At 39.2% G+C, this 21,047-nt stretch overlaps 1 protein-coding gene across 4 annotated transcripts in view; it reads left to right on the top strand.

Moving 5' to 3' along the window:
• The first annotated feature begins 685 nt into the window (after window positions 1-685).
• LOC139993632 (protein kinase C-binding protein NELL1) overlaps window positions 686-21,047 on the top strand; it is an 87,851-nt gene continuing 67,489 nt past the window's right edge. For 2 of the 4 annotated variants that reach the window (XM_072015539.1, XM_072015541.1), the window contains exon 1: window positions 687-4,451. In XM_072015539.1, the coding sequence (XP_071871640.1) occupies window positions 4,127-4,451 (325 nt within the window). In that variant the 5' untranslated portion in view covers window positions 687-4,126. Of the gene's footprint in view, window positions 4,452-21,047 lie in introns of all 4 variants that reach the window. The other 2 variants (XM_072015538.1, XM_072015540.1) reach the window with 2 other exon arrangements.

The following is a 21,047-nucleotide window of genomic DNA, read 5'->3' on the forward strand; positions in this document are numbered from 1 at the left end:
AGTTCGACTGATTGCATCATTTTATTTCGCCGGTGAGCCATTTTCTGGAGACTTGGATACATCGTTCGTAATAGGCAATCCGACAAAAGGGCGTTTCACTTGTGCCGGTTACCGTGTGCCAACTCCGGGAAAAATGGGCAAAAAGTTGCGACAGATTTTTATGGGTCGCGGTCAACTTTGACCTAAGTACGAATTATGTTATTTACCGCAGTAATAACTTTATCGCATCTAAAGTACCAAGTTTAACAGTACACGTAGTAATAAATTCATTATACCAATTAATTAAAACGTTGCAATATATACGATTATGTGATAGATCTTTCTTTTAATAACGAAATAAATTGAATACAACATTTTACAATCAGATATACAGTCGTTTACAGTGGAATCTTACAATAGTCTTCAGGATACTATAGTCTTTTTAAAAATTACCTTGAGATGTACTGTTCCATAAGTTGAAAGAACCTCATTGCACGCTACAAATTTCGATTAGATTTTTCACAGAGAAAAAGAATCTCGTTTGGCTATTTATTAATTGATGCAGAAAATGTAATTAATCCATTCAATGTGTACTCGAACAAAGGGATTACGTTATTATTTTGAGGAACGTGAGAAACAAAGGCAAATTAAGTTTGCAACAATGTTTCATTAGAATGTGACTTCAGTTGCAATTTTTCAGGCCAAGAATTTCTAACTATAAATTATGTATAATTTTTCATCTGAGTGAACAATTAACGTTGCTTTAAATAGCTATCAAAAAAGATTATAAAGCAAGGGATTACATAAAATTGTATGTGGATACTGTGACGTAATAATGGATGATTATTCAACATCATCCCCCGGAACAAGCGAATTTTACAAAACGCCAATTGCAACGCAATTCTCTCATCGATGCAGGCTATTAGTTTCCGCGATCGATCCGTGTCACACGACACCGCCGTTCATGGTACACCATTCATGTATCCCGCTGTAAAAAGAGAATACGTATCCGTTCGTCCACGAAGAAAAGGCTCGACCCTGTCTAGGTACGATGAAACGGTCAGAACCACCACACCTACACAATCTCTGAACCTCGACTAAGACAAAAACAGTATTATCCAAGGAAGGAAGTTAAACAATAGTCGCAGGAAAGAAAATTGGAAGAAAGAAAACGAAAGAAACGTAAGAAAGGCTACATGAAGATGTTTGTCAGTACCACGGAAGGATTTAAGGGAAGAAAGGTAGTAATTATAGTGCGATAAGGATAAAGAGTCTAATCAATCAAGAGAACTAAGAAATTGCAGAGAGGATGTTAAGGAGCAGGTAAGAAAATGAAAATGGTCTAAATTCTAAGGAGAAAAAGAGAGATGAACAAGAGAGCACTAGTCGACGAATTAATGGTAAGAAACGTGTAAAACAATATTAACATGTAACAAGATCTAGAAGGGCAAAGATAGAAGTTACAATGTAAAGGAGAGAGAAAGAGAAAGAGCTGAATGTAAGAAACGAGCGAAACATGATAGAATGTATCTAAGAAACTATCTCAGTCCGAATACAATGGCTGTAAGAAAGTACTGTTACACCAATGTATTTATTATAGCGTTGCTAATTAATTAGATCCAAGTATATTAAATTTCCTATTATTCGTAAGTATCCTGACTTCGACAAATTTAATATTACAGAATGAAACGTATAGAGGTACGATGGAAAAATGTTACACCGAAAGATAAGGCTACGTACTACTGTAAAGAAGAATATCTTAGACAAAAAAAAAAAAGAAAAAAGATACAACACTACGTACAAGAAAAGCAGAACAAAGGAAAGAACAAAAGCAAGCGGCTCGTAAAGATACGTATAATGTAAAGAAGAAACGTAAAGAGATAACAGGAGAGAAAGAAAGAGAGTGCGAGTATAGCAGCGCTTGATGGCACACAGGTCGGCAACGAGGGGGTGGTTTCGAGACGTCGCGTTGCGGGGCATCGATTTCGGGCCAGGCCGATGGCATCGGCGGGGTATCGAGGGGCGTCCCGACGTGCTGTTGGAGCGCGTCGCGGCGCTGCTGTATACCCGAAAGTACGAGTCGACCGACAGAGCCGCGCTTCTCTCCGTTCTCGAGCCATCTCCAACTACCACCAACGATACATACACACTCCAACCTCGAAACTGTCTATCCTGTTTCATCTTACCAAGTCGGAGGGAGAAAGAACGAAAGCTGAGGCGCGCGCGCGCGCTCGTGTTTGCCGCCTGCGCGCGAGTCGAACGTGTGGCCGAAGAGAGCGTTGCGGGCCTCGCACGAGCTCGCCACGGACGTAGCCGAACCGCTTAGCAGTCGCGCGACCAGAGACCACCGCGTCGTGGTGCTGCCAGCCTCGAGTGCCTTGCCTGGCTCAGACAGCGACAGACTTGGCCTTTACTACTGGCTGGTACTGACGTTGCCGCACACGACACGACACGCGGCCAGTGTGTCCACACCGGCTCAGTACACTTGGAAGACTCCGCCAGAACGGATCAGGCATTCGTGTTTCCCTTTCGAGTCACGATTTCGAAGTTCGTCGAATTTCTTTCAATAAAAATATACACGTGTTTATATAAATATAGCTATAAACGTATGAAACAATTGGTATTTCCGAGGCACACGAGCTAAAAAGGAAGATACTATATATAGAGATATTTAGAATAATCGAACGATAATAGGGAATGAAATGGCAAAGTGAAGCGGTTTTGATCAATTAACAAAGTGAAGACGTTAGACACGAGATAGACACGGGTAGACGTGACTTGAGTTTCGTATACGAATGCGTGGTGTATCCGGATGCGCCGGTGCACCACCAGCTGCAGCTGCCAGTGCCGCTACTACCGCCACTGCTACCAGCACCGGCGGTGCTGCCTAGCGCTGCCGCCGTCGTCGTCGCCGCTGTCTCGCTGGTGCTGCTGCCGCTGGCAGAGGCTCGCAGAGGTGTCCACCTCGTGGCAGTCGACACTTCCTGCCGGACGGTGGTAGTGTCCAGGCGCGCTGGACACACGACGAGCCGCAGCCGGTCGCTGCTGCCGTTGTTCGAACGTTGTGCGGATTAAGACGTGGAAGAGCCGGCCGTGGAACAGGAGACGAAGGAAGAAAGAGAGAAAGAAAGGAGGGAATTGATAAGGGAAGAAGGTAGAAGTGTGTGACAGAAGGTGATGCGTGACACACACGGTGCTCTGTGAACCACGGCTCTCAACTGTACGAGAAGAACGTTTTTTTTTTTTGTTAGTGTAACAGAGGAAGAGAGAGGGAGAGAAAAAGAATTCGCGTGGGCAACGAAAAGAAAAGAAAAAAGGAGAGGAAGGAAAAAAGAGGAAAAAGGGTTTGACTAGCGAGTGCGACGAACCCTTTCGCTACTCCCTTACACGCACGGGGCCGCACACTCGTGCACGTATACCGCGAGAGCCGCGACGTGTCGCCGGTAATATAGCGTGTACGCTTTCGTTTAGAGGGTTTCTTCCCTCCGACGTCGACGCGCGTAGGAGTGCCGGGTCGCACGCGGTGCCTCCTCTTCACCGACGTCGAGTCCCGTCGGGGTGTCTACACCTTACTTCCTTCTCCATTCGTGTTTCCACCGATTCTCTAAGTGAAACCAACGTATACGTATACATATACGCGAAAAAATTACAAAAATGAAAGCACCAGTGATCCATCTCGAACACCCATAAGAATACTAAAACTCAATCTATACATATATATGTATATGTATGTATTCCGATTAAAAAACGTATATAAATAACCTACATCAAAGAAGCATCGAATTATTTGAAAAAGCGATTGAAATACAAGTTCACCGATTAGATCCTAAACTGTAAGAACGAAATTCACAACGAAGGAGGAAGGGACAAGCTTCCTGTAAAGATTCTCAAAGGAAAGAAGAGGAAGAGGAAGAGAAAAGGATCACGAGTTGGTGGTTGGTGCCGGGTGTGCTGGTGGTGATTCGGCTTGCGCCAGGTCGTGGTGATGCCTCGCGGCCGCGGATCCTTGAGATCGCTGGGTGTCGTAGGTAAGGACACCGCTGGTGCTTGCGGAGCCGCAGTCCCGGTTTCGTACGGCGTCGTTGCGACGAGGACACGCTGACGAGTGCAGCCCCCGGTGGCACGGCAGTGGTCGCTCCTGCAGGCCATGTATTACGGTCCGGTAATTGACCGTACAATCGGCAGCAGCTGCAGTGCCAGCGACCTTCAGCAGCCGCGATCACCACGGCCACGACGACGTAGACGCGTTGCCGCGGCGCCCGGCGTCGCGGACGACGCCGACAACGAGGACGAACTTCAGTATCACGAGCCGGCGTACGTTGTCCTCGATGTGCAATCGAACGAGAAAAATGGTCATCGGATTGGTTGTCACGCCGCTCCGAGGCCTGGCAGAAGACGAACCGGCGGAAACGCGATTAGGATACTGCTACTCGCCACTGCCGCTGCCTTCTTCGCACTCGCCGTCTCTCCTGGTAAGTTTTAAGATTATTTCAACCACTGGCTCTTTGATTTCGTGGAGACTCGATTGTTTGTTCAGATTGATTCTTAGTAAGTCCTGAGAATATTTGTGGTTCCTTGTTCTATGATAATTTGCTTCTGAAAGATGGAACAGAGAAGAGACCGGATTTGTATTTTATATAGTTAGTGATTAGACGATTACGTTGGATAATTTAGTATCCGTAATTCAGTGAAGAATTTTTGAAATTTTAGTTACTTGTGTTCCTTAAAAGGAATAGTCGTATTGAATTAATTTTGATACAGAGGAATATGAATTTTTATCTCGTTGCTAGAATTTAATGGAGAATTTGAAAAATTCTGGTATTCGAGGATTACAACGAACTCATGCGTAGCGTTAAATAGAGCAGACGAAGTAGCTTGCTAGATACGAAACACGGAGTATCTATAACATGACAATATAGTCAAATTATGAACAATTCTTAAATGTAGATTATTGTAAATTAATTAGGATGAAACGTTGAATGCTACACGAATGGGTTAAAAGGTGTGGAGTAGAGTAGAACGCTTGGAGAATCGGTGAGACTATAGTCTCTGCGGAATCAATCGGTGCTCAAGGCCGTTTCTCCCTCTAGGGGGTCGCGACCCACCTCCAATAAGTTTAACATGTTTTCTGCGAAAGTCTTGCACCGGAGTTGGCATGTACTTTTACGAAATATGTTTGACATCGATTTGGATGTAACTTAGACTTTCAAGAAAGAAACTTTCTTCTTCTTGACAATTGATAATACCATGATCCACAAGAATGAGACTTGCAGGATAATTTACAGATGAATAAATTTTATAAATCTAATAATTTATTACACCACGCACGTGCAATGAATGGTAATATCTAGTTTGTATGATCTTACGAATTATATTTGATAATGTTTTTACAAGATTAAACGATTCTATAATCGTATAACTTTATTCATCTTGTCGTCATATTTGCTCTTCGACACGAAAGTAAAGAAGCTTCAAATATGCTATTTTATATAATTAATCACCGTGTTTATGGAGTTCATTTGAGGAAATTACTTGTTAGAATATAACACTGTGACTAACGAAAATTTAATCAGCAATAAGCATATTAAGATAACAGAAGTTTCTGTCTTTGAAATAAGACTTTTTCAAAGACCGATGAAAGGTATCATTCATTATTACTTTACCACGTTTATCATCTTAAATATCAATTACTTCGAGACGCTTGAGTTTGTCTCGTCAAAATCAATTACTTTAATCTTCGCGAATAATTTATTTCTATTTCTAAACGACGTAAAATACCGAAGGTATTATCAATTATCGTTCACTTAATCTTTATCATTTGAATGAGGATATTTATGCAGATCCATCGCTTTATGAATGTAATTCAAAAAAGTGCAACATATTTATCGCATCAAATATTTTTCGTACCTTCGAATTTCCTGTAAATGCATCAAAATTCTCAATCTATTTATCACGATGTCAATCTATCGAGTTATAATTAATTCCTATCCTATAAGACCGTTTCATTTTTCTTCTGTTTCTCTTACTAACCATCTTCTAATCATCTATCGTCTTATTTCGAATGAACATTGACATGGGAACATACCGATTGTTTCAACTCGAAAATTACATTCGTATTTGTTCCGACTACAATGACTATACAAATACGAAATACACATTTGTACACAGCTTTATTTTCCAATCAGGCTCTTTCTTATCATGCGCATCTAATTTTCATAGCATTAAATACTCGTAGTCATATGAAAGAACTGTCAGGTAATACGAAGCACCATATACTTGGACTTGATTTAATATTAATATTATATAAATGCTATAATAAGTGCAATGGTGCAAAAATACTTCTGCTGTTCACTGTATATAATCTACGTGACAACGTTTTGAAAGTGTCGCGAGACTTGGCGCATTATTGCGGATTATCTAAGGGTAACCTATTAAATCAACGAACTCCTACATAGCTTCATAGTTATTGTCAAAAAGCTCGAAGCACGCTGACCGGCTGGTCGAAATACGAAAAGTAAACAGCACGGCCTGTCCGCCGGGAAAATAAGAGAAATATTCACAGGCATGTTGGCGCCTGCAACGTCTCCACTCGAGCATGCAGATACGTGTATTATTAAAATGCTGCTGCTCCGTTTCGTGATTCGTTACGCGCCTCCCTCTCTTCTCGTTTTTTCGTTCTTTTTTTATCCGGTTTCTCCTCTTCCCTTTTATTTTTTCTCTTCTCTCCTTTCATTCATTCGTCGTGGAAAAAATCGGTGAAAAAAATCGGAGGAAATTAAGGAAGATTAATTGAAAGAGCGAAGGGAAGTGGAAAAAGAGGCGCGGATGGGCCAGAAAGCTAGGTGTGCATTCAGAGCTTTTTAGGTCGACTTTTTCTTCGACGAATAGTCAAGTGGCAAGTGGTGACAGTAAGCATGTGACGCATTGCGTCAAAATCCAGTGTCGAGGAAACTGTTGCACGAGACTCGCCCTCTGCACATTAGTTTTCGCGATTTTCGTCGATCGAATCACTCGACCATCTGCTTATTCAGCGTTCGTCTTAACACAGGGTGGAATTTAAACGTGCAGGAAGCTCGGTCGTTGATTTTAGTCCGGTCTAAGCGAACTTTAACATTACTCTTTCCAACGACGAATTCTTTTTCGACTAGAAGAAACTTCTTTTTATCGACTGTTAATATTTTTATGAATGCAACTGAATAGATAACATTTCCATAGAGATTTGTTTTAAATTGTTAAAAATTATAAGCGGTGTGATCTGTTTTGTATATATTATATATTCTTGCATATTCCGTCGATTTTTACACCTTGAAATTTCTCACAAACGTGATAAAAGTCCGCACTAACGTCTATTAGTCGTTTTAACATATGATCCACGTAAGTAACTGCAAACCATGTTCACAAAAATCATGTTCTAAGGCACTGCACAAGCAACGGAACCGTTTAGATACACACGTTTGGATGCATTGTACGAGACTGGTGAATGCGACAAAAGACGGTGAAAAAGCGATATTTTCCGTGGAAAACGTGCAGGCCGTTCGACGGCCACCTCCGGCTGTGTTTTCCTCGGCTCCCTCTCATTCTCTCGGTCTTCGTGGCTGACGCGTTCCGGTGGAAACGTGGCGTGTGGCCCGTAGACATCGGCGAGCCGCACCCACGCGCGCTATTTATCTCGTCGTCTGCCGAAGCCAAGTGCCAAGAGTATATTTTTTCGCATACCGTTACCTCTTCGTCGCATCTCTTTGCCCTCCTCTTCATCTCGTTGCCCCGCCATCCATCTTCCTTCTGTTCGTCTATCCGTCTATTTCTATCTTAACGCTACAACTACCGACGATTAAAATGCGAGACTCGTATCGAAGAAATCAAAACGGACGATATCCAAGAAAAAGAAAGAAGAAAGAAAAAGCAAGAAGATACATAGTTGAAGGTAAAAGGCAAACTTTTGTTCCGTATAATTTGCAAAAGAATCGTTTGAAATTTCCAAAGCTTATCGCCGTAAATCTATCAAATTATTGCGAAAAATCACGAATCGATCATTCTGGTCATTGTTGCTACCTTTAGCGTTAATCGCCGCCGCCCACCTTTCTTCCTTCTCTTCGTCATCTTCTTCTTTCGAGCTGTTGTCGTGTTTTCCACGATCTAGAAGGAAGCAAACGGTCGTGGTGCACGAATCGTATCGAAGGAAACGGTGGTGGTGCCACTTCTTAAATTTAGATATCGTAGAGAGGAACGATCTATCGCTGTCTCTCTTTTCCGCACGATCCTCGTGAAGACGGATATAATAGATATTCTGCGTCGTTTCTCGCGTCGTCCCCCGCCGACACCTGGCTGCGATAAATTTTTGCTCGTTTCTTGGTGATTACCGCCTTAAGGCGAACCGAGCCGAGTCTGCTCGTTGTTGGGAATAGTCGAGGGAGACGTTGGATCACTGACACGGTTGTGGGCTGCAAATTAAAAGCCTTATTGCGGGATACGAGGCGGAGAAGTTGAGAGAAGTTTTACGTAATGCATCATTTTCTGGACGGCGTCTGATCGATAGCCACACTGTGGCGTGCAAAGTTTGCAAAGCTCTGCTCTGGAGAGGGGATACGTCTATATGGAGGACAAACTAACGTTTCTTGACCGTGTTCTCTTTTCTGCGTTTCTATTGGGCGAGCTTGGCCTCAGGGCGGAATTAATGAAACGAGTTTTTAATTCGTTGTGTTTGCTTACAAGATACTGAATATTAAGATAGAGATTAAAGACCTATTAAATATTCGTTTTTAAGACGTTTTTATTGTCTGAGCTTCTTGCAGGGTGGAATCAACGAGATGAGATATTTCCTTTTTTCTATTTGTCTATGAGCTACTAAGTATCGATTAAATATTTTTTTTTTTTAGGAGTTAGTAGTTGCTAACTTTTCGTTCGTTTACAATGCATTAAAAATGTGTAGAAGCGTTTGATGAAATTATTATACTTTCAAGAAAAATATATCGACAATTGTGATTCTTCCCAATATTCTTTGTTTCATTTAATTCGGCACAGTATCTTCATCGAATACTCTAAGAAAGATCAACGAAAGAGATCTTCGGTATCTAATCTTTATCAATATGGAATGAACAGAAAAAGTTTAAAGAATCTTTCGAATTTATTAGATGCAGCGCAAAGTATAAATAGCTGGTTGTTCCTTCAAATCTGTCATGATTCCTATTAGCATTGCGCAATCGAAGAGAGTCTAAGTAGAGTCCCTTCCGTCTCATGAGCTCCCATGAGACAAACGCGACACGGGTAAATGTAGACTTCTAAGAAAAACTCAGAACTTCTATGAGAGGAGCATTCGATGCTCGTAATTCTTTCTCACCAAGGGTGAGTCAGAGACCATCACCGCTCCCCTATCTTATGAGACACGAGCCGGTTTCCCGATTTTACTTTACCGTAAATTAGATCCGGTCCCTTTTCAGATCGATACCTTTCCATTCCATGTCCCTATACATATCACCGTAATTAACGCATAATTTTTATTTTCGTACTATGCCAACTTATAACAACGTACGTATTAATTTCGTACTCTAGGTATAACGAAAACGAAGATACTTACTATATTTGGAGAGAAGAGTTTCTAATTCGAAGCTTGCAACTACGCCAATTACATCTTTGTCCCTATACGTGTTCCTCTAATCAACACGTAATTATTAATTTCGTACTATGTCAACCTGTAAACGCATAAATATTAATTTTGTAGTTTAAAGGAAATAAAAACAAAGATACTATGTATTTGCAGAGAAGAGTTTCTAATTCGAAGCTTGCAACTACGCCAGTTACATCTTTGTCCCTATACGTGTTCCTCTAATCAACACGTAATTATTAATTTCGTACTATGTCAACCTGTAAACGCATAAATATTAATTTTGTAGTTTAAAGGAAATAAAAACAAAGATACTATGTATTTGCAGAGAAGAGTTTCTAATTCGAAGCTTGCAACTACGCCAATTACATCTTTGTCCCTATACGTGTTCCTCTAATGAACACGTAATTGTTAATTTTGTATTGTGTCAACTTGCGAGCGAATAAATAAAGTACACAGTGAGTGAATAAATAAATAAATAAATACATAGTCTTCGTATGATAAAGAAGGAGATACATTACTTGGAGGATGAATATGTTGCCAACTGCACAGATGACACTTACACTTCGCTATATTTCACTATGAATTCCTATGTATTTTATGTAATGAGTTCCGAGAAATACGACGTTACGAATTATTAACACGAAATTAGGAAATCGAGATGAAACGATGCAACGAACAGTTGACGATGACTTAATTTCTAGATCGGAGGAACGGAGTCGGCAAAGTTCTCGATTGTCAAGGTCGACTAACTGCACGAATAAACTCGGTCGGAATAGATTATTCGTCCATCACTTGTTTTTAGTCGTTTTTAATTAAAATATAATAATATACATTTAGTATATTTCTGCAGGATACTCGAATAAAATTGCATACAAAGTTTCAACGTTTCGACGTTCTCGATTTTCTCTCTCTCTCTCTTTCGAGGTGCTTTACCGCAGTTGTTTTGCATCCATCATCCCGAAAAGTTCAGCGTGGCCTCGTTCTCGGCCAAAATTCGACGTGTTCACGGAAATTCTGTTTTTCCACCGACTGGCTCGATATCATTTCAAAAATGTACGTAAAAGGTGCACACAGTATTTTTACAGATCGTTTACCTGCTGATTTAATATCGTACAAAATTTTATCAGAAAATTGCTGTCCGACGTGAATTAATCCTGGAATTGTTTTCCGAGCTACCACGTAAATTCATATTCAGCTTTGGCGTAATTTTCGCGCACTTTGAATACCCGAAGAACATTGAATAAATTCACTAAAATACCTTCAAGCAATTTAAGAACAGCTATGGGATATTTCTATTTGCAATTATTTTGCGATGCTGTAACCAAAATTACTGTTCCGCTGGAGTGATGAAAGGTTCTGGGTTAATTAAAAATTGGCTATCTAATATGAACGAAGCAGATAAAAATTTACTATCTAATAGAAGGAAGAAAAGAAGGAAAATTTATTATCCAATACGAATAAGAGGAGTAAAAAATATTGAAAAGTACGTCTTCGATTTATCACAGTCATAAAACTGTGAAACGAACTTGGAACAATTATGACACGTCTTCATAACGAAATACACGCCATTAATGTCGTAAACATAACCATAAAACGAGTAAACAAATCCATGTTTTTCGTAAATTATTAGTATGTATATCGTGCAAGTAATTGGACCACGATTACTAGCAGTCGTTAAGTATCTGCGACAGTGGACAAATGTTCCTTGTTCTTGAACTTTTCCCGACAAGCTTAAGGGCGGTCTTTGTGAGACCAGGCGCCAGACACCAGCCAATGGGACCGGTTTATTGTAATGGTTTCGTACATTCACAGTATGATCATTGTACTATTCCGTCTCGCGAGAACAGTAAAATCGGTGAACGAGCATAATTCAGTCGGCAATAATAGGCGCGATTAGATACGAGCTCCAAGTGTGAATACACCTTAATTTCGCATAGAGGCAACTTTTACACAGAGACGAAATGTTAGGTTGGTACAATGCAATATAGAGATACGCTTTATCGTAATATTGTTTCTAGTGATGGGATCTGAAATACTTGGAATCGCTTTGAATCTCAATTGTATAGATGGCGAGAAATTCGGAATCACTTGGAACGTGATTCGAGGCTTAAAATTCTTGAAACTCTTCGCGAGTCTTGGTAGAATCCCGAGTCTTGAAAATCTTAACAGTTTCGATATGTTTCGAATGTTTGCTGAGTATTTACGTATCCTACAATCTTCTCGATCGATCTTGTTCAAAAGGTATCATCGACGTAAAATATCAAAGAAAGTTTAGAACGATCGAGTATCCGCGAAGACATCTCGATCGAGAGAAGACTTTTCAGGACTTTTAAAGATTAAGACAAGATAAAGAATCAAGGTTTATCGAAACTTTCAATAGTTTTAATACTTTGAATCGTGTTGCAAATGCTTCGAATTTTCTGCCATATATATAAATTCGAAACGATTCCAAGTGTTTCAGATTCCATCGCTAATTGCTTCATGGCCCATCAAACGTGCCAATGCGCTCGCTCTCTGTCGAAGTTTCAAAGACAAAGGCGCTGTTTAAAATATTCTTCGCTACGATTGTTTCCACTGTCTCGGAAAATCTGGCGTATAGTTCTAAGTAAATGAATGCCAAAGAATGGTGATAAAGAAACATGTGTGCATATAAACTTAGAGAGTGGAACGTTTGCGAGATCGTTGAGTTGAGAATTGTTTCGTTTGATGATAAAAATCTTGGCTAGGTATCGCGAATTTTTGCTTGTAAAATGGAACAGCGTGATAGTGGTATTGGATATCAAGATGGTGGTGAAATACTGTTTCGCTTTGAACATTTCCGGGGTTGCTGTGCTTCCTCATCCTCTTTCGACCCCATCGTACTCGTACAATCACGTATCACAAGCAACGAAGCACGCACGCTTCCCACGCCAGGATTTCACAATCGCGGTGTCCCTTTTAGTTCTTCATAATGGTATTTTCTTATTTCCCTTTGCGTTTAACTTAACTTTCCTATGTGTTTTATTTATACATTAATAAAAATATAATAATACATTAATGTTTGTAAATATAGACTTCTCTATTTATAAATCAGCTTCATTTGTTAAATAGGTATAATCAATTTATGTAGCGAATATTATATGAAAAATCGAAGATCAGGAGTGAGGAATTTTCTGGCAAAAATGGCCCTCGAAACAAAATGGCTAAATGAGTAGATTATTTTAAGGGTTTTAATTTTAGATTTTTAACGTTAGCCACGTTTAAATTAAAAACAAACCTCGCTTTTTCGAGTGCACAAAACTAATGGAAATTCCGTAATACGAAAATACGCTATGGATCTATAGGAATTTGTTTTTACAAAAAGTGGAAAACTTGTGAAAATTGAAAGAGTATTAAGAGAGGATAAAAGGAATCGTAAAAGTAAATTTGCTAATAAAATTTTTTCATTCGTTACGTTTGATACGAAGGTGAATTAATATCAGCGAACGTGAGGGTTTCACGTGTTTCAGTTACTGCGGATGAGCGAATTTTTGTTGTATAATCAAGCTGATCTGGACGGCACGCGTTTCTCGTTCAGTTACTGTGTCAGCAGGCGTCACTTCAAATTACGTCAGGTCGGCTGGAGCTTAACTTTCAGCGATTTGTCAGCACTGCCAGAAATGTTCGACATGATTAAAATAGCTTTTCCATTGATGATTGAAATATCAGTGTAACGTCTTTCAAAGAAAAATATTCGAAATGTTGCGATTCTGCCTTCTCTCGTTCAAGATAATTTTAATTAATTTTCCACTTTATCGATTTTATTTTATCAACGTCAGTATAACGTGAGAACATAATTTTTGTTGAAAATAATTGAAAGTATATTTGCATTTTATTAGAAAAAATAATCTTGAAAAATAATCAGAAATCTATTAACATATTACGTAATTATAGTACGAGGAAAATAATTAACGACTAGTTGAAAGTACAATTTCATTTTATTAGCATTAGCGCGCCTTTTAAAAAAATAATTTTTTAGTAACCGAAAGTATTGTTAATTTCGAATATATTGAGCGCTAAAGTTGAATGAACGTAACGAATGAAAGTTTTCCCTCGAGACTATCCTAAAAATGAAAATATCTGTGCCTTGGGATCTTTGTGGGTGGAGTAAAAGCGCGTAACTTTTGTGGCACAAATAAGGGCTACCACTCTCTCTTAAAGAGGCATTATCGTACCTGTCATCGCGGTTTTCACTCTATTCGAAAGGGATACGATTCTTCTTCCATTGTCGCGCCGCTCAGGTCTCCTCTGAACTGGTTTCAAAATAATAAGGGGCAACCCTTTTCGCCTATACAAAAGACAGTGACCCAAATTCACCAGTCGAATCGTAGGTTTACGTGGCCTCGAAATGGAAACGCTGCGTGCATCGCTGGCGGGACCTCGAGTTCAGCTCATATTCTAAGAATTCTTCATCGACTCTCGAATTTTTTCTTAATTTACTAACTTCTTCAAGAAATAATCGACAATGTTTAATGGTAGATTTTTTAATCTCTCGTAAGTTTTCAAAATTAATTTAAAAGAAACCTAAGATAAATTTCCCATTGGTGCATAAATATTCTGCTCTACTCATCACAGAAATCTAAAAATCATACCAATCACGTTCTAAAAATCATAACCAATATTTTACATTGCATATTCTGTCTATGTACATTGTCATTTTCTATCAGTGCACAAAATCTTCCAAATCATCTTATTCCAAAACTTTCCATCCACACCATACAATGAAAGCACCAAACAATTTGAAGCAACGATTCAGCCCCACCTCTCCATAAACGGGCCACTTCCCATAAAAACAATCTACTTGAAAAATCGATGACCATAACACTCTCGAATCGTCGAGAATTTTAACGTAGATGCGGTTCGCTGTATCATCAGAATAAACGGGGGTGCGTAGAGCGGCGAGCACATGGTCGAAGCACCAGCCGTGACAGCAGCTGTCATATACCGGTCGTGCCACCGCCATAAACGCTCTCACACACCATACGAAACCCACGATCGCCTTTTCCTCTTGCAAAGCGCTTCTCGTTGTTCGCAGGTGTTGGCCCCCTTGCATATCCGCCCCCTTTGATATGCGCTGCCTTTCTTCCCACCCTATATCGCCTGTGCTGTTCTTTAATTAAAGGTCATTAATTAACGACAATGTGGATACACCTTAATATTGGGTCGGCAACTAAGTGATTGCAGATTTTGTCAATACCACCTAATGACAAAATCCACAATCATTTAGTTGCCAATCCAATAGTTCATACGTACAACCACGCTTGCTGATGCTGATTACAAGTTCATTCACTTTTCAGCGATTTTGTTTTTTAGTTATTTTCATCATAAATCTGTTATTTCGCGTCGTATGTGGTGCAGGTACTTCTTTTAGTTTTGCATTGATAAACAAAAGCAAACGAATAAACATAAACATCCTGACACTGATGGAACTTTAGAATCTTTTGCTATTGGATTCTGGGACAGATTCTAGTAGCGATGTGAAAGAATGTTACTTTTGAGAAAAATAAGTTGTAAGACTGAAGAGTATAGACAATGCAAGAGTTCTGACGACGTACAAGTGTATAACAATATAACAGCGTTGTCAAGATCAGTTCAGTTTTACAATTCCACTTTCTGTACCTGCACGATCATCCTGAATCGAATATTATAATTTGTATGACTTATGTTAGAGTCTTCAGAAAATTTCAAGTTGCCAAACATGTACATCCTTTGATTTTTTGTGAAATTACAAAAGTATTGATCAAACAAAAGAACAAGAACGAGGAGCCGCCGTAGGAGGACGTCACGTAATCCACGTGACATTTCATTTGCATAGACGAAAAGATGTTGCACGTATCGAAACCTTGGTGTCCCATATTCTCACCCTTTTCCTTCTTAAATAAACCAACTGTGTTTGTTATAGTTTACAAACAAAATGTAACGAATTGGTGATCACATACGTATTTACGTATGGTAGTGTACGCGTAAGTTCAAGGCCGTCGCGCGTGAATCACTGGCTAATTGGGAGCGAGAGATACGATGGCCCCTGGGTCGATAAACGCGCTGCGACAATTGGGGTGGAAGATTATTCTTTGGGGGCAACACCGCGGGTAATTAAATGGAAGCGCGTACATGATCCCGGAGATTTATGGTGCCACCGGTGAAAAGTTAGGGGAGGGTTTTTTCTTTCGAATAGCGTGCGCTCGTTGCTTTGGAAGGGTATGAAAGGGGGATGAAGGTGACGCTGCAATGAAGGTGGATGTTTGCGCACAGACTGCGTGTTTGAGTTGGATTAGAGATGGAAAGATTTGTTGTTTGGACAGAGGGTTAGTGGATTTTGGAAGTATTCATGGGGGCGGGTAAATATTGCCAGGTTATAAATTACTGTTTGTCTCCGGAGATAGAGTTTTGGGTTGGAAAAATCCAAAGGGATGTTGGAAATTTATGAAAAATTTTTTCGCAAGCTACGAGGGTTTTCGGCTGAGTTTCTTACAGTGACATTCTGTATGGGTCGTTTATATGGAAAAAGTGGAATTGTGTAAGTAAGTTCGCTCATCCTGTAGGCTTTTCAATTCGAACCTAAGAAATTCTGTGTTCTTTGACACATGTACAGTGGTCTTGCCAAAGTCATCATAGAAAGTCGAGATTTTCTTACTTAGTTTTAACGATAACTTCGATCTAACTACATATACGCAGGTTTAAATCGGATCTGGGCAAAGAATTCGTAAATCTTCTCCAATTCCTAGGTCTCGCGCTACTTTTATTATAAATAGCAAATTCTCCCCTGCGCAGGTTTTTCCAAATTCCAAAACACTGAGCTGCAATAACTTTCCAAACTCTAAACTCTAAACTCTAGCAACTTTTTCAAAGCAACGCTTAAAAATCCATCTCTCGCGATCGGTCGAAGCAAAACGATCCTCCAGAACGAATTCTCACAATGTCACAGATTCCAACGTTGCAACCGAGAAGAAGCAAACCAAGTACTCCTTGTACAACCCTTGTACTCTTCAAAATCCACCCCTCCACTGAAACAACTCCCTAGCGTCAATTTTCACAAATGTCGCAATCACAAACGTCCCGATATTCAAAGCAAAAAGAAGAGAAGTTACAAGCAACCCTTGCGATGGATCAGCGGTTCGAGATGAACGTATTTCGACGAATTTCGAGGATTACTAGGTTGGCCAGGCGATCGCGTCATAGCTAAAGTTGCGGCTGATGGTGGTGATGTTTCCGGTGGAGGCGGTGGTGGCGGTGAAGGGCGGTTCTCGGTGGCCGCTCCGGGAGGGTTGCATAATACACAGCGAGCATCGAGCTACCAGGGCGTTGACTTTGCGAGGCATTACGTTTCTTACGCTATACTTCCTCCCCCATTGCTAATATCGCGCCCGTTGCTCGTCTCTTCGTTCAAACCCTCGGGATTACTCAAGGAACTCGTCCGACCGTGCATCTCGTTCCTCTTCTCCGATTATCGCGTGGTACGATTCAAGTACCACTCCTTTCTCGTGCTCGTACACTATCGTTCATAAGCAGACTACCAACTTTTATGCATTCGCAGAAAATTTGCAAATGTAGAATTGCACAAGATACAGGTAATATTATTCCTCTGTGACCCATGCCTTCTGGCTTCTGATTACATCTTCATTTACGATATCTCTTCTTATTTTACGTACCATTCTCGTCGTAAAACCTACCCTTATGGTCTCGTCAGATTAGGATTCAAACCAAAAGTAAATTTGACATAAATTGTACTTTGAATTTAATTTAACTTGGACATATCAAATATGAACGTGTATATATCTTAAACCTATTCCTTTTGTTGTATTATAATCTAACATATTTTCATTGCAACATGAAAAACATATATAAAATATCCAAAGTATGATAACACATAAAATAATCTTCCACCGAGATTTTGTTTTTTTTAATTTCATTCTCGACGATATGAATTTGTCGGGAAAAATAATATTCGCAAATATCCGTAGTTTATTCACAGGTATCTGCACGCTTTAATTGATCTGCAGAAATAACGTTAATTTTAGGAAAATGTATAAATCAGTGGCAAAATAGTAATTAGGACCAATACTTAAAACCTCCAGTCTACAAATCGAAGGTTTCTATTGAAAATATAACCATAACGAATTTCTTTAGTCGTGTCCGTGAAGATGTAAATTTGCATAAAAATCTGCAGTCATCGAGGTCGATCATAAAGAACAACGTTGTTGTAGTTCGACTCGTATATCCGGAGTTTTCTGATTAAAATCCATCTTGTCAAAGATAAGCAAGTGTTGCAGATACTTTTGAGCGGCAGTGTACGCGCTAGAATGGAAAATTGCTCACAGAGAAAACCTAGAAATTCAAGGGAAATTGCGAGGAACGTGAGACGGTCGGGGGTAGTTCGTGAGCCTGAATTTGCGGCCTCTTGGGTTATTGTTATTTATCGAGGGATGCTGGAGAAATTAATGGAAGCAATATTGTCTGCTTTTGGTAAATTGAAGCTTTTCGTGACTCGAGGGCGTTCAGGGAGCCGAGCGACTGGAAACGTGGTTTCTTTAGGTCCATTTCTCGTGCGTTTGATTCGTTCATGGTAAATAGTGGACGTTGCTTTCTGTTTATTTCCTTTCTCTTTTTGATAGTATTTTCTATACGAGGAATTGTTGGATAATTTGAATAAAACGTGCATAGATATCTTAGAGTTATTGTTCTAATTTGGACAAATTATTCGCGCATCTGTTTCGTATCTATTAGATACTATATTGTGATATTAATATATTTATACTGTAAAAAGTGGATTTTTATAATCTTAATCATAAATAATTTTAATCTAATCGCGCAGTTTTATCTGTAGAAAAATTTCTGTTCACTGAATCGAGGTCAGTTGCTTGTTAATATTACTCTAACGACTTTTGGCATTATTCCTGATGATAACGTCAATCTACTATCATACGTTTTTCAGCTTCAGATCAAGTTTAAGTAAAAACTCTTCGATTTCAACTCGTTTATTAACTTAACCGTAAAAGATCAGTAGACTGCTCGGAGGAATTTTCTCTCTGTCATCAATCTCATTTATTCCTAACGACAATCTCCATCTAATCTCTAGTAAATAGTAAGTAAATTAACTGTAAGTAAATAATAGTAAGTAAATAGTAAAAATGAAGTAAATTTGTTGTAGTAAATGCCAATGTGATCTCATACTTTCAGGAGCTTTTTAAGAAACACAGAACTTAAATAGAAATTGGTTATACTCTCTGAACGTTATAACGAGATATTTTGCACGCTTCAGATACCTTAAACGTTTTTACCTCTTACGTGTATTCTGTATATCTGTACGCTTTAGCAATTTCGCATAAATGCATAAACGTTGCAGTCTACTGATCACAGATACTTAATTTCATATCAAACGTAGGTAAACAGTTTCGCTGTTCCGGTCTTTTACTCTTAATGAGTCCGATGCCATTTTTATTCGTCGCGAAGAATAAAATACGCAGACAATAACCGAGCGTATTTGAATTGCAACGAAGTTACATCAGCAGAGGGTGGCGATAACGTGGCTGTTTGTCGAATAAGGGTTGTATAACGAGCAATGAGCTTTCAGCTATCCGTTTGTTTCCTCTATTCTCCCCGCCGTCGTTTCTTCTGTTTGCACACCCTTAATGCACTTAGCGAACGCAAAGACACGTACATTTATAACTCTTCTACACGGAACCATTTGAATGGTCAGGAAGAAAGGAACGAAATTCATTGCGCATTTACCATTAGGATCGTCTGCTTCTTTCACCTGTTTTACCTCCAAACGATTTTTCCCGACAGGGAACAATTTTTTAGCCTAAAGATGATCGTAAAATAGTAAAAGAGTATAGTATTGTAATTAGACTAAATTTTTACGTATTTATGAGAAAATTCTTAGATATGAAGTAGATTTATTGTTTACAATTTCTTTTATACAGTGCCATTTGAATAGCTACGAAGGTAAAGAGAGGAACGAAATTCGTTGGGCATTTACCATTAGGATCGTCTGCTTCTTTCACCTGTTTCACCTCCAAACGATTTTTCCCGACAGGGAACAATTTTTTAGCTTAAAGATTATCGTAAAATAATAAAAGAGTATAGTATTGTAATTAGACTAAATTTTTACGTATTTATGAGAAAATTCTTAGATATGAAGTAGATTTATTATTTACAATTTCTTTTATACGGTGCCATTTGAATAGCAACGAAGATAAAGAAAGGAAATTCGATCTTCATTTACGATTACAGCTGCTTCCTTCTTTAAACAGTTCCAATTTTGTTCGTTTCGAATTTATTGCAGATAATAATCGATATCGGTAATTTACATTATCGCTGAGAAACTTCTAATACTTCGATCTACCATGGGCAACAGTCGTGGAATCCTGAGCCCAGGCGTATCGATCGACGATGACGCTGTAGTTGCTTTTATAGCACGATAGAACTAAATTTCCCTGGGCCAGGAAATCGGTATGTCCATTGAGCTCGCGTGACCTGTCTCTTTTCCCCGACCTGAACACCGTATCGATGGAACCACTCATTTCATCCCTTTCCAATTGCAATTGGGTGAAAATCGAGTATAATAGTAAATCAAAAATGAAAGGGAGATGAGATTATTATTATACAGTCATATTATACTACCACTTTTGTTTTATATTTGTATATTTGTTTATTTGTCTATTTTGTTCTGTATTTGTATTGTACTAATATACTGACTGTAATAAATGAAAAAAAGTAAAAAAAAAAATAAAAAAATAAAATATCGACTGCACGTGCATATTGTGCAGAATATAGCAATCTTTAAGAAACAAATTTGTACATACTACAGAGTATATTATTAAATATTTAGAGCAAAGATATCTAGAATAAAAGTAAGAATAATATAATTCTGTGGGTAATGGGTTGAACCGATGCAATCGAAGCTGCATCGCCAGTTAACAGGAACTAATCGATTGAATACGTTCGTTTCATCCCTTTGAGGGCGAGCTGGTTTGCGTAGCCGAGTCACGGGTTGCGAAACGTGATATCACACGGTCGATTTACAGGCTCAGAGGCGATTTGCAAGCTCGACGAAGTCAATGCCCTTCCGATTACGTTATACAATCGCGTTCCTTGGAAAGGAAGTTACGTAACTAGGGCGTCATCTATAGTAGAAGATCCTTAATCCTTACGAGCACGATCTGCTGTTTTCTTAACCTCTACGAACTGTCGAGAAACATCTTCTTCGTTCTTTGTATTTTTCGATCTATTATTTTTTTGTACAGTGCTAACAATTTCAGGGGTTAAGAATGTTGCAGTTGAGATTGATTGATTGAAGAACGAGTGGATGCATTTCTAATAGAAAACTTTATTCTTTTAGTGTTATTAGACAATAGAAAGATAGGGAACACATTGACATATTTACAGCAAAAGGATATTACCAAAAAAGGTTAAGCTTGTAGCTTTAGCTAGAGGCTACAGAGGA

The sequence above is a fragment of the Bombus fervidus genome, chromosome 13, assembly GCF_041682495.2.
Source record: "Bombus fervidus isolate BK054 chromosome 13, iyBomFerv1, whole genome shotgun sequence".
Taxonomy (NCBI): Eukaryota; Metazoa; Arthropoda; class Insecta; order Hymenoptera; family Apidae; genus Bombus; species Bombus fervidus.